Source organism: Lactuca virosa, chromosome 8, assembly GCF_052849685.1.
Source record: "Lactuca virosa cultivar CGN04683 chromosome 8, Lactuca_virosa_CGN04683_v6, whole genome shotgun sequence".
Classification (NCBI taxonomy): domain Eukaryota; kingdom Viridiplantae; phylum Streptophyta; class Magnoliopsida; order Asterales; family Asteraceae; genus Lactuca; species Lactuca virosa.
Genome location: NC_136433.1, coordinates 134,119,514 through 134,135,242, shown reverse-complemented (window position 1 = coordinate 134,135,242; position 15,729 = coordinate 134,119,514). Strand labels below are relative to the sequence as shown.

The following is a 15,729-nucleotide window of genomic DNA, read 5'->3' as shown; positions in this document are numbered from 1 at the left end:
ATTTTATTAAATGGAAGTTAGCAAAGAGCTAACAAAAACAATCAAGTAATCAACATATGCTTATAAAGCCAACCCATCCAATTAAGTTTTCTATTTCTAAATCTGTTACAAACCTACAAGAAGGTTTGAGTAACTAATATATCCCAAATATTTGAACACGGAGCTTTATCATTTCTACAACTCCAAATAGCCTCCTTAATATATGAAAGAATGAATGAGCTTAACATCCGAAAGCATGAATGGGTTGTCAAGAAAATCTTTGTCACCATCATCGAGTTTATTGAATTTATTACTTCTTAACTTGGGCTTGATGGGATAGCTCTCGTTAAACTTTCTCGAAAAAAACTTCCAAACTTCTTCGTTTATCGTGACTGGACTCGAAAACCATTCTTCATCGATTATTAAATCGTTTAACTTGTTATTCTTCATGTGACCGTTGATTACCCCATGAAAAAATCTTTTGTTTTTGTCACCATCTACGTCCATTGTAGTTTGCGTTTTCTGCATCAAATCCAATTTCTTGTTATTATCGATCTCAAAAATGCGATTTTTCCCGTTTTTCAGTAATCTTAATCCGTGAATTATGCATTGACATAATTAACTTTAATATCCAATTTAATACTATTTTTAACTATAATTCTATTAAGTTAACTTCAAAGTTCAAACTAATGTACAGTTCAATAGCAATTAACTAAAAATTTTAATATAATGGAGTAAAACATTTTAATTTAATGCTCTTATGAATGTATAACGAAAATGTTAACTAAACATAAAAATATTTCAAATCTAGAATAATTATAAAAATATCAAAATACGTAGCTTTTAAGTTAAGTATTACAATAGTTATAAAAAAAATAAAATGTATTTAATTAAGGGAACAATATTATTTTAACATATACAATAATTTATATTTTACATTGTACATTATATAAAAATAAAAATAATATTTTATATATTGTAAAAAATCATTATGTACGAACAAGAAACCATTATATACGAACAGACTCATATTACTAAAAGTAATATAAAATGTAATGATACATTTTTATTGAAAAAAAATAATTAATATTTGAAAAATAATCTTGATTGGAACTAAAAAATAACCAAGTAATATTATAAAATATTAAAATAAATATTTATATATCTTTTGAGTACATATTATTTTAAAATAATATTTACATTTTAAATGATAAATATTAAATTTAATAAAAATCAATATGTTTTTTTTTTGTTTTTAAATTCAAATTGATATGATAAAAGTTAAATATTTATTTTAAATCATAATTCCAATACGATAAAAGTAAAGTTATAAACAAGATTAATTGTGTGTTTGACATAACTAACTGATAGAGGGTAACATGTAGCGGATAGTTGGTAGCGTTTTGTTAAACGTTATGTGAGATGACATTTGGATTTGAAGTGTTTTGTTTAAACTAAATGCTAAAAGCTTGTTATGCCAAACGAAATTTTTTGTTCAAAACAGAACATTTTATTAAACGTTAGAAACTAGAAGCTCTCAAACAATGCCCTAAAACTGATTGTGAAATGTTTATTATCATCATTTTATTTATGTTTGTATATCCTAGTTTACTTCACTTTTTGTATGTTCTATAGTGTTTTTAATTAGATAATGAAATGTTCTTGAATTTTGGAATTCAAAATATTTATAATAAATGATTTCTTTTTATTTTAATTATTAAAATCTAATTTGCTTTAGTTATGTTTTCTAAATTTTTTATTAGATTTTAGTAAAAAACAACAAAACAATTCATTAGAATTATCAGATTTGTCTTGGTATTTTGGACATGCTTTTAAAATTTAAGAATACTCTTTTGTCCGTGGTATGAAATATACTTTCTTTTTGTCAAAAGTTATAATTTTGATTTAAATGAAAAAAAGCTCAAAAGAATTGATTTCATACAAAAAATTTAATTTCAAAAATATTAGTCAAGTTAACAAATGTTGAAAATTTACTTTATTTTCATATATATATATATATATATATATATATATATATATATATATATATATATATATTCAACCAATGAACTATGACTTAATGATTCCATTGCTACGATTCATACATTCGAAGTAACTACGAACTTTTAATTTAAGTAATAACATTCTTGAATCATCAAAACGACTTTGATATCTCTTTTTTAGTTTCTCTCGAGAAAAGTCTTTGTGAATCCATAAAACTTTAGTTTTTCCGTTTCTTTGTCTTGAAACGCTCTTTGAATTCTTCGATTTTTTTATTGACTTCATCCGTTTATTCATTGAACTCACAGTCACAGATGAGACAGAAGGACTTATATAGAATCCCCATCTACATTCACATTCGATTAGTAGGGCAAATTAGATATATCTTTAGCTCATATATAACTAGTCAATATCTAATATCACATATACATGTATTTCTTCCACAATGTAAACCAACTCTTCCCTAATCTTTAATTCAAGCTGATTTGATAAGGATATATATATATCAGATGATGTTATGATTTTTGTTAGTATCCTTTTCAATTTATTTCGAAAGCTATTACGTTAATATAGGGATGACAAAAAAAAAACCCGAACCAAACGGGAAAACCCAAAACCCGAGCATTTTAGGGTCGAGTAACGGATTGCTGTCGGGTTTTTATCGGGTTCACGACAGCACATACACATACACATAGGGTTATTTAATATTTTATTTTATTTTTTAAAACATGTGATGCTCTTTTCTTTTTCCTTCTTTCATACGTGTGCATAGACCACAAAGGAAAGCTTTATATGCACTCTAAAGTCTAAATTCGCTGTAACCAATTCTTTATTTATTTAATATAATAGTTTTGTTTTTAGCTTTTTTCGCTTTTACTGTTTATTAATTGTTTTTTACAAACATCATTATATTTATCAAATCTTCTTATAAAAACCAAGAAATAACTTTTAAAATTTAAATCAACCAACAATTTTTTAAATTTAAACCAACAAACATCATCTAAAACTAAAAAAAAAATGAAATCTTCAGAAAAGTCCTAAAATTTTACGTTAATTTACGAAAAAGTCCCAAACTAAATGTTGTTTACGAAAAAACATGAATTAACTGTAAAAATGGCTATTTGACCCCTTTTTCCCGGTTTACCGGTTTCATTACTTACCTGTTTCATTAAAGTCCCGTTATTTTATCCTAATTTACGAATAAGTCCTAAACTAAAATTTAGTGATGATTTGACCATTTTCTCTATGTAACATACATTTTACTGGTTTCATTGCTGACCCAGACGCCTAGTCATTAAATGAGATGATGAGATGAATATGTTGAGTTATATAATGCTATGTTTAGCATAAAACTTGATATCCTGATGTATTGTATATTCTTTTGGAACATAAAATGCATCCAACAAAGACTGCAATAATTATATAAACTAGCAACAACTGCGTTATTTTTTACGTTTATAAGAAATATCAAATTGTCTATCTAATCTTATGTAACCCAATATATCCATCTCATGAGACATCAACTTATTTTCTGCCCCTTTTTTTCCTGGAAACACACATTTTATTGGTTTCATTGCTGACCTAGATACATAGTCATAAATGAGCCGATGAGATGAATATCAAATTTTACAGTAAATATAGCATTATATAACCCATCGTATCCATCTTATCAAATAAGTTAATGACTAGGTGTCTAAGTCAGCAATGAAACCGATAAAATGTATGTTACATGAAAAAAAGGTCAAACCATCACAAAATTTTAGTTTGGGACTTATTCGCAAATTAGGGTAAAATAATGGGACTTTAGTGAAACTAGTAAGTAATGAGACTGGTAAACCGGAAAAAATGTGTCAAATCGCCATTTTTACCGGTAATTCATGCTTTTTCGTAAACAAATTTTAGTTTGGGACTTTTTCGTAAATTATGGTAAAATTTTAGGACTTTTCTGGAGATTTCCCAAAAAAAAATTAATAAATAAAATATTTTAAGTACAAACCCAACAATCGTTTGTTACAAAAGACAAAAGAAAATAAGAAACATTCCAAATAACTTTGATTCGATAACCACTATCTGCAAAATAATAATAATAATAATAATAATAATAATAATAAGATATAAAGTTATACGAATGAACCAAAAAAAATATTGAATGTCTTAATTTACCTTCGTTTAGACGGATATTTTTTTCGATTGTGACCACTTTGCTTACAAATTCCACAATGGTTTGCTTTTCTTCCTTCTTTAATGTCCATTCCATTACGAAGTCTTGTTGAACGGGGACGACCTTTTTTGTTCCGTAAGAGCTCTAAATTTGGAAGCAATTCTTTAAGCAATGATTGTGGCCAATACGCTTCACGAGGAAGTGGGGAAAATTCAGAAGCCCAAGTATCACAATATTTTATAATTGAATAACATTTATCAACATATTGCCAACTATTCAAAGAAAGTGTGGCACATACACTTAAGACATGAGAACAAGGATATTTAAACACTTCCCACTAGATTTGGATGGTCTTGAGAAATATTATCATGTAGACAAGTATGTGGACCGGTATACTTTGTAATTTCAAAATATCCACTTCGTTTTCGTTTAATTGCACGAACTTGCCATTTGCAATCAGATTGTAAATGTAACTTGCATCTTATGGTCCATAGAGTTGGACGTGTCTCAACAACCTCAATTTGTTTATGTGTCCTAATACTATAAAGCTTGATAGCTCTAATAAGTTCTTCTTTATCCTTGAAAGAATCTTTTCCCAACTATTGTGTAAAATCATTCTTGCTCGCTAATTGTGACACAATCCAATTGCTATCAGTAGTCATATTTGTTTCCTCCATAGTAGTAAAAGTTGAAGGAACTTCAAAAGATTCTTCATCATCTTCTTCTCTAATTCCATCTTCTTCTCCAATTTCATCTTCTTCTAACACATCATTTGCACCAACTTCATTATCAATTGTTATTGCATTGCTTGCAACAGCAACTTGAAAGATTGAGTGGAAATCCTCATTTTGAACAATGTCTAATATGACATCCATCTACAATCAAATACATAAAATCAGGGAAAAAACAGAATTCGAGAAGTGTGATTGAACATATTGAAATCAGAAATCAAACAACATCCTATCAAACAAAAAAACATGTGATTAAACATACTTAATCAATTACAGCCTAAAAAACGAATTTCACATTATCGAATCAACCAGAAATCGATTTCACAGATATTGAAATCAAAAATCGAATTTCAAACGAATCTAAACTAAAAATCGAAGCAATTACAGCCTAACAAACACGTGATTGAAGCAATTACAGCCTAAAAATCGAATTTCACAAAATTGAATCAAACAGAAATCGATTTCACAAATATATAAATCAAAAATCGAATTTCAAATGAATCTAAACTAACAATCGAACCAATTACAGCCTAAGAAACACGTGATTGAAGCAATTACAACCAAAAAATAGAAGTTATAATTCGATACGTACCTGGAATGATATTGCCGGTGAAGTCGCTGCTTATTGGTTGTCGTTGGGGTCGCCACCGGAGTCGCCGACAGTGGTATGTCGGAGATGATGCTCTTGCCGCCGAAGTCGCTGAAATCGATTGTGATTATCCGAGTTGTACAGCCCGTTGACGCTGGAAGAAGGTGAAGGGTAAGAATCGGTTCAGTAACAAAGTAAATTAGGTCACAGTTGTTTTTTTTTTAATTAAATTGCTAAATAATCCTTATATGGTAAATAAGTTTAAAAGTATACTCATCGGGTAAATAAGTTTTTTAAAAACACCTATATGGTCAAATAATTTTTAATATAACATCGTCCAATTTATTTTGTTAAAGTGATGCATCATATTTTTAATTTAAAACGGATGTTAGAACATGTATTTTTTTAATAATATAATTCTTTTTATATTTTTTTATAAGACACCGAAGTACAAGTAAATCGTAATAAAGATTTCGTTATAAATTATTGTAAACCCGATAAGATAGCCGAATCCCAATGGAGCGCCCGGATAAAATACCCAAAAGATATAGGACGGGTTTGGGAAACCATGCCCCACCCCGAAGCCACCCGGTTGCCATTGCCACTTTAATCTTTAAAGATTGCCAAAGGTCAATATCATCATGAGTGTCACGTTACAGCTTGCATACTCTGTTAAGATATTTATTCTTTTAAAAAAGTGAGTAACAGCTTGATTAGATTTAGATAGATATATGATAACGTTTTATTTATTTGAAATGTACAAACAAAGAACACTACTTAGAATGACTTATTTCATTCCAACACATTAAAGCAAAAACATCATGGTATTTATTTTACAAGGGGACCATCTTAACAATATAATTACATCAATGACCCCTTCATATAAGCTACCGACACCTTCCTTTACAATCAACATTATTTGAACAATAAGATCCATTCATTTGATTTTCTTATTATTATTTTTATCTTTTCTTCGAAAACAATCCATTGATTTATTATTATATTTTTAGCAATATGAACCAATCCCCCTGTTTTTTTTTTCTTTTCTAAAACAATCAATAAGTCCATTCTTGAGGGAGTTTAGATTTCTGTTGCTCCATTGATGACAACTCTTTCGCATGCTTTCTATCGTTCTTGTCTGCAACATAAGCAGTGAAGCAATTTGAAAGCCGGTAGAGATTTATCACAAATAATAATCGTTGAATTTAGTTTTTTATTGAAAAATACCTTGTCGATTGGGATGAATATGAGATTTCTTCGAAGATGAAAGAGACTCCATATTGTTAAAATGTTGCTCTAATGCTTGTAATACTCTTGTTGGTACCAGAACAGTTGAACAACCTATTATATATTATCATGTTATTAATATAAACATCAATAAAAATGTGAATTATCAATATGTTGCCTACAATTTTCATAAAGACCTAATTAATTTACAAGTCTTATTTTATTTGTCACTTGAAATAAATGTAGAAGCTTTTAGTAATATTGCTATTTAGATTTTTTTTTTTTCGCTTATGATTTTCTTGTTATTTCAAAAACTTAGTTATCAAAATCTTATTCTTGTTAGGTTATGTCTTAATCGAATGTTGGAACCTTAATGTTACTTAGAATGGAACAAATGAGTTTCTACACATTTATGTAAAATCTAGTTTTTTTTTTCTTTCTTTTTTTAATATTTTTTTTAAAGATCATCGTGTCCGACTATAATCAATAAATGAAAGTCTATCATCATATATACTTGCATAGTTGCATCATACTGAATTCCCCAATATGATGATTTTACAGAACCCAAAAATTAAAATAATAACACCAAAAATCCAACCCCAATACCCCATATTCTTTATCTATGATAAAAATGAATAGCCAAAAACGTAGTAGAGAACCTCTTAATCGGTTGATTTTGACAACACAACAAGTGACCCAACTTGCTATCATATATTTTATCTTTGACTTATTGAATGCTTGTATAGGATAACTGATCATATATATATATATATATATATATATATATATATATATATATATATATATATATATATATATATATATATATATGGAAAATAATAAAACCACAAAAATATTGTTGAAGGTAGAAATGGAAATAATTAGATAAATAAATAAATCAAATTGCAAATAAAGACGAAAAAATAAATGAAGGTGTGGTCACCACCATTGCAAATACGAAGAGATTCTTGAATATTTTAGAATATACACATAAGAGATTCCAAGTCAATGGTTCGTAATTAGTATCCCACCCACACAGAGAATCCAAAGGCCAACTCCTTAAATTTTATCTTTTTTATACATCAAATAACTCGATTCAAACCTATTTGTATATTTTAGCTTTATAATTGATCTTTAACTTTATACTTTTCATTATATTGAGTTGTATATCTGTTTTTTCACGATTTCTATAACATAACTTTAATTGAGATTTGACAAATAGATGAGTAAGCAAAAAAGCAACCCCGAGTGACGTACCTGTTTTTTTGCGGCCTTGAACGGTTGCGTCTGTTGTTGAACGAGGCAAAAACACACCGGTCCCATTCATGACGTTTTGTGAGCCCGACCCGCCGAGAAAAATGGCTCTCATACCTGAGCCAGCCACCGTTGATGAGCCATGAACACCGTGGTACCCCTTCCCACCATTGATGAACTCCTTGTTACCTCTCACACCTTTGTTACCATGCATCTGTACTTCGGGACGATGCGGTGTCATGTGCTGAGTCAACTCGCTCATCTTCCCTCTTCTTCCCCACGCACCACTCTGCCCTCCTACTCGAGGTTGATGTTCCACCTGATACAGCTATAGAACATGTAAAAAAAATAGATCATAGGTCAGATTATCCGTCGGATTTGTAATTCGGATCCAGTGCTAGAGTTTATACACTAATTCGTACTTGAATGGGCGGTTGTATTTGTTTATCGTTGGTTAGACTTTGCTCCGACTGAAAGCCGACAATTGATTTCTTCACGGTATCTGCGTAGCTCCGTCGAGTCTTCTCCTGATTTGGATTATAAGTAGGTTCCTAAAACACAAACAAAACCAGTAAATACATCGATTTTCATTCCATTAATAAAAAGTAGTAAATCAACCGAGGTTTTCCGAAAAACCTGGATATTCTGTTTCTGAAAACCGGAATCCTTCGAAGACGGATTTTCTTCGCTTCTGTTATCGTCCTTCTCTTCAAGCATGTAATCAGCCATTTGCCGAGATAACTGAGCAATGAAATCGTCGTCGTCGTCGCCGCCGTCATCTGGATCTGCATCGGTTGAATCAAGTTCCGATCCGAACGAGGGAGTAAGGAAGGAAGACGACGACGATGATCCCCATGAGCCGATAAAAGCAGAATCAGATCCCGAATCCGTGTGGCGACTGTGATTCTGATTCACCGGAATCAACGTTTCATTATCCTTAAAATCAATATCCATGGATGATTGGATGATGTGATAGAAGATTCAGTTTGTGATAATCAAAATCAAGTGTGTGTTCACAGTATTTGCGTGTGAGCGAGAGGGAGAGGAGTGAAGGGAATGGTTAAGAACAGGAGGAGGAGCGAGAGGGTGGATGAGGGGTGAGTTGGTCAGTATCTGAAAAAAGGGAAAGATGTGAACTAAGACTTGTAAGTTGTGCTTTGAGAGTTGTACCATATGAATCCAAACTAAAATGACCCGCCACGAGACTCAACTGCCATTTGTTGGCTGTGGACAAACACAAACCGATCTCTATCAAATATTTAATATTCATTTTACATTAGGTGATTAAGTTTACACACTCAAGAAGGTTTTTTTTTTTTTTTTTTTTTCATTTAAAAGATTAATTTATTAAATATACAGATATTCATTTTCCGAAATTGTTTGTAGTCTAAATTTAGTAAAATTTATGATTAATTCAAGACAATATAGCAAGAAGAAGCATTGTTTAAGAAATATCTTATTAAGTAATTTTACTATAATAGATTAGTTAATGTGATCTTGAGAACAAGACCATGTAACTTATAATTTTTTTTTAATTTGAATATGTAATTAAAATTACAGAAACGTGCAATGGCATGTTTATTGTTTCTATAATTCTTGTGACAATCAATTTTTGATTAACTTTTATTGTAGACGTGTTTTGTTGTAACTGCTCATAACTTTTGAAAATTTATATTTTATATTTTGCAAAACTATATATTTTCGGGAATATTGAGCAAATATGATAATTCTTTGGACATTTATATTGTTACTATTTAATCAAAGTCTTTCACCCTATGAACTTTTTATAGTAATCAAAGCACTCATCGTTTTCTACTAATTTGTATTATAGAACAAAAAGCTATTTTTATATTTGATTAAAATTAGTATTTAATTCATCTGGTAAGTTACGGCAGAAAACTCATTTTTAATTAATAAAAATGAAAACTGTAAAAAGTAACTATTTAACTGACCAAAAAGTAACGTAACTTTTTTGCAATTCGTATATAGAATGTGATTTACAAATGTCAGCAATCCACATATTGTACAATGACGATTATAACATATTAAGTGGACTATAAAAGTATTAAAATAAAGTTTCGATCCAAACAATTATATATGAATGAGACATTCGAAAATAAAGCTTGAAAATATATTTTAAGGAAATTAAAAAAATGAAAATTATAAAAATATAAATGACCAAAAATATAACTTTAAAATATAGTAAGATACCTAAATCACAACTTATAATATTAATACTTTTAACTTTAAAATTATAAATAATGAAAACTGTTAGATCAAAACTTTTTAAGAAAAAAAAAAGTATAAACCACCAATTGTGTGAGACGTACTTATTTTCCAATTAATATCTATAATTATATATTTAAATTCTTGCTATGGGTCATATATGTATAATTAAAAATGATTCCAGAATGTCAAAATGAATAAATCATACTAACACAAATAATATTAAAAGTTCTTGGTAGCAAAGACACAGGAGAATTAAGTAATTTGTGCTAAAAACTTACTTTTTTTTTTGTTACGTGAAAGTGGGAAACATCTAATTTGACATTTTCTTCAACATTTGACAAAAGGAAATTTTAGCTTGAATTAAATTACATTTAATTTCTTTTTAACATGACGTAGTTGTTTTGTTTCTTCTCATTGATATAGTCATATAGCATACACTTTCCTTTGCCATTTTATGTTATATTAGAGTTCTTTATGATTAATTAGAGACAATAAATCAAGTGCACATGAAACGCTGTTTGGTGCTTGTTTTGTGGGTTAAACGTTTGTATCACGGATTGTATGTAAGATTGGTTTTTTAAAGTTCATTTTTAACATCAATTTCAACCGATAATAAGTTAACAATAGAATAAAGTGCAAAAATGGAACTTGTATTTAGTTGAAAAATGCTATTTTAGTGAAAAAAAAAATTTGGACCAACACTACTAGTCTAAAACTAGTGGGTGGGCCCGTGGTGAACCACGGATCACCTTTGTGGCGATGAGATGAATTTTGTTTTATTCACAAACGATGACGATGAGAAAACGATGACAAAACGAAGCCCAAAATAGAAACATAAATCGGTAGACGGAAAAAGGACAAAATGAAGGTCAATAATGGTCAAAATGACTGAAAGTGAGAAATATTAAAACACGTGTGGCCAATCAGTAATGAAATATAAATAGTAAGACAAAAAAAACAAAAAGAATGTCAAATGGTCAAATGGACTTAAAGTGACAAATATTTATAGACATGTGGCAAATCTCTAATTACAACATACCAGGGATTAAAATTGTCAAACTATAAAAAAAAATTTGTCAAAATGTTGAAACATATAAAATATTGGGACTTAAAGTGGCAAATACTAAAAGACATGGGCCTTGGCATAACAAAGAATAATATAATGGAGAAATACTATATATATATATATATATATATATATATATATATATATATATATATATATATATATATATATATATATATATATATATATATATATATATATATATATATATAGGGGATAGGGAATATACATTACAGCCTCACCTAAGCTTAGGTACTAAACTTCTAAAATATGTCGTTTTAACATGCTAGTTATACCCGGTTTGGTTTCACTTGGTAAATATATCATCCTCCACAACATTTCTTTCTTTCATTATCGTTTTACCATCCCTGTTTTCTTTCCTCAATTATCGTTTATTACTTCACCCAAGTAAACATTACTAAACCCTAAACCCTAAATCTAAACCCTAAACCCTAAACCCTAAACCCTAACCCTAAACCCTAAACCTAAACCTAAACCCTAAACCCTAAACCCTAAACCCTAAACCCTAGTGTGTCGATCTTGAATTTACATCTTGAACTATTAATCGTGAATCCATTAACCGTAATCTTTATATAGTAAAACAATGTATTTTCAAGAGGTTTAGTACCTAAGCTTAGGTGGGGCTGTAATGTATATTCTCTTTTCCCATATATATATATATATATATATATATATATATATATATATATATATATATATATATATATATAATATTAAATAGGCGCAGAGACTAAATAGCAAAAAGCAAGAAACTTTATGGAATAATACAAAAGTTTACTGTAGTTAAGTACCATGGAAATTAATAGAGTATAGTAATAGGAAATTTATTGTGATTTTGGTTCAAATTTTTAAAGATGTTGAAAATGACAGATTTACCTTTTTTTATTTTGTTTATCTATTTTATTTTTATTACCACTAAAAGAAAAGCAAAAATAAAATATTATCCTTATCCACATATTTTCTCTTTTACAATGCTCATCTTCAAAAGACCACCATCGCCACCGGTCAACGTCGTCGTAGCCACCACAATCATTACCACCAGTCAACTCCGCTACCACCACCACCACCACCAAATGAACTCAAACAAATTTTTTCCAATTATGCAACTTAAACTCAAGAAGTATCACATGTGTAAACTCTAACTATCCCTCTATTCCTGATTCATACACACATATATAAGGCTGAACAATATGAAGATATGAGAACTATATGAAGATTTAGACTAGATTCAACACAAACAAAAACACACACAATCATCATATTATTTTTCCATTGTTAATCAATTACATGAAGATTTAACACAAAACCCAAAAATCAAGTCAAATAATCAACATATAACAACTTATCTACGTTTTTAAATAGATGAAGACCAAACCTAACACACAAAGTGAAAAAAAGCCCATATTTAACAAGGTCTCCATAAATCGACACATTCATACACTCCGAAAATCGACTCTCTGCTAGCATCAGAGTTGCCAGAATTAAGGCTAGATCTAGTCCGATACAACAAGGGTTAGGGGTAAATTTAGGCAATATGTCGGCTCCATTCTTGTTGTGGGTTAAAAAAACCCTACCTCGTCTTCCTAGAGAAGCGTTTGTTATGAACGGCAGCCCCGACGAAGGGTGTTCATCCCCGTCGAAGGGCTTAAACCATATATTTGTTGTTGGAGCTACGTAGGTCTGAACTACCACCCATCGGACCACCTCTAAAGACATAGATCTAAAAACCCTAAACTTTGTCGTCTTCGTCCTTCTGTTCTGTTTGTTTGTTGCCAACGAGAAGGGTTTGCTAAGGCCACCAGAGTTAGGATTTATAGATCTGAGAGATAGACAGACACAGAGGGAGAGAGGCATCTTAGTGAAAAGTCCTCCCACGAGAGGCTCTGGTGAGATGGGTAAGTGCTCCGGTGACAAGTGAGTGGCGGTTCCAGCGACAGGTGGGTGTCATCTGAAAATTGTGTTCTTTTTTAGATATTGTATGAGAGAATGGGGATGGGGAAGAAGGTTGTATGTGGCATTTTAGTTTTGTTTTTCCTTCTAGTTATTATAATAAAAAGAAAATGAAAAACCAAAATAAAAAGGGCAATTTGTCATTTTAAGTATTTTTTAAACATTTTGGACCAAAACCACAATAAAAACTTATTTTGGACCTGTCATGCTAATCCAAAACGTTTCGAACAAAATTGACAATTTTCAGCTAAACACAAGGACCATTTTTGCATTTTTGTCTGAACAATAATAACTATGCATAAGAGTATATGCACACAACAAAACATGTTAGAAATCGTTGTCAACAATTTAGGGGTGAGAATTATTTGGTTTGAAACCGAAAAAATTGAAAACAAAATCAAACCAAATTTCAAATTCGATTTTTGGTTTATTTTCATACCAAACTAAATTATGAATTTGGTTTATGGTCTGATGATGTTGCTGACCAAACCAAACTGAATTATCGAATTCAACTAATTTAATATTTCTTTATTAAATAAATTATAGTTTAATATTTTAAAAATTAAATAAAAATTTGAAAACTAATGTTTAATAATTTAATTCAATATCTACATTTTACAATTCACATTGAGATCCCAAAACTTCTAAAGTTCCCTTTCTTATCTTTTTTTTCTTCCGTTCTGTTCAAACAAATGTCGAGTCTATTTGAAACCTTTGATTCAGTGTTTGAAAAATTGTAACTTTAGCTTTTTCTTTTATGTAACATCCCGACTCTCAGTTATAAATTTAAAGCTTTATATTCATATTATTGTGGGGACTCAACAAGTTGGAGGCCCAACTCGTCGTGTCGAACCTGGTCAGCTTTATAAATTTAAAGCTTTATATTCATATAATTTTCAGGGTTTTGCACCCTATTTAAAGGCTCATTAGCCCCCTGCCTCTCTCATCGTCCCCCTTGACCTCAGAAAAACCCTAATCGTATATTACTCCTCATTTTGTGTGTGTGAAAGCTTGGAAGGTGGTTTTAGTGAAAGAAACTTGAAGATTCAAGAGCTTGTATCAAGGAGAAGCTTGTAGATCCAGTACCTACTCCGTCTTGGCTTCCATTTGAAGGTAACAAGTTGTTACCTTGATCATTCTAGTGTTAGATCTCCTCATTCAAGGGTTTTACGCCATTTCTAGCATATTTGTGGGTCATTTCTGGTATTGAGCATGATTTGAAGTTGTAACTTCAGATCTGGACTCCTTTAAGCCCTCATAATCATAAAGTTATCAAATTTATCAAGATTTGACCATACCCTTTGGCTTAAACCTCTTCCTTAGCTTGGTTTTGGCATTTAAGGCCTTGCATGCACGTAAAGTTAGCAACTTTACGTGATAACTATACCCTAGGAAGACATATCCGAAGTTTGAAGCCATCAACTCGACTGTAATGAGCTGAATGCGAAATGGCTGAAGGAACTCGACGAGTTGCATATTCAACTCGACGAGTTGGATGAGTGTTTCCCCGCTTTCTGGATTCTGCATGAACTCGACGAGTTAGCAAGGTGACTCGACATGTTGGTTAGGGTTTTCTCAACATTTTGGATATTGCAGGGACTCGACGAGTTGTCTAGAAACTCGGCGAGTCAACTAGGGTTTTCGTGATTCTTTGAGTTCTGAAGGAACTCGACGACTCAGTAAGCTGCACTCGACGAGTTGGGTCAACATGGACTATTGACGTTGACTGTTGACTTTGACCTTGACCAAGGGTTGACCAATTTGACTTATGGGGGTATTTTAGTAATTTGAGAATTTATGGATTTGATCAATGGTGGTTGTAGGTGGTTGAGTTTGGAGCCGTGCTTCGGGAGTTGATCTTTCAGTTTAGTACAGTTTGACGTTGTGAGGTGAGTTCTTCTCACTATATCAACAGGGTCTAAGGCACCAAGGTCGGCCTTTATGATTTGTATCCTAGTTATAGGATTATGCTATGTTAGTGATCTGTTAGATCGGTATCCTGGTTATAGGATGATGATATGTTAGTGATTTGTTAGATTGGTATCCTCGTTATAGGATGATGTTATGTTAGTGATTTGTTAGATCGGTATCCTCGTTATAGGATGATGCTAAGTTAGCAACTTTACGTGATAACTATACCCTAGGAAGCCAGATCCGGAGTTTAGAGCCATGAACTCGATTTGAATGAGTTGAATGTGAAATGGATGAAGGAACTCGACGAGTTGCATAGTCAACTCGATGAGTTGGATGAGGGTTTCCCCGCTTTCTAGATTCTGCATGAACTCGGCGAGTTAGCAAGGTGACTCGACGAGTTGGTTAGGGTTTTCAAGACATTTTGGACATTGAATGGACTCAACGAGTTGCTTGGAAACTCGGCGAGTCAACTAGGGTTTTCGTGATACTTTGAGTTCTGAAGGAAATCGACGATTCAGTAAGTTGCACTCGACGAGTTTGGTCAACATGGACTGTTGACCTTGACTGTTGACTTTGACCTTGACCAAGGGTTGACCAGTTTGACTTC

The 15,729-nt window shown here is 31.0% G+C and overlaps 1 protein-coding gene across 1 annotated transcript; it reads right to left on the bottom strand.

Annotated features, from left to right (window-relative positions):
• Positions 1 to 6,235: 6,235 nt before the first annotated feature.
• Positions 6,236 to 9,088, bottom strand: LOC145132574 (uncharacterized). The gene is made up of 5 exons (XM_079067417.1): positions 8,579 to 9,088; positions 8,365 to 8,493; positions 7,946 to 8,270; positions 6,689 to 6,802; positions 6,236 to 6,599 (listed from the first exon to the last, which is right to left on the bottom strand). Exons 1-5 carry the CDS (start codon positions 8,894 to 8,896, stop codon positions 6,517 to 6,519), a joined length of 969 nt encoding a protein of 322 aa, XP_078923543.1. The 5' UTR covers positions 8,897 to 9,088; the 3' UTR covers positions 6,236 to 6,516.
• Between the last annotated feature and the right edge of the window lie 6,641 nt (positions 9,089 to 15,729).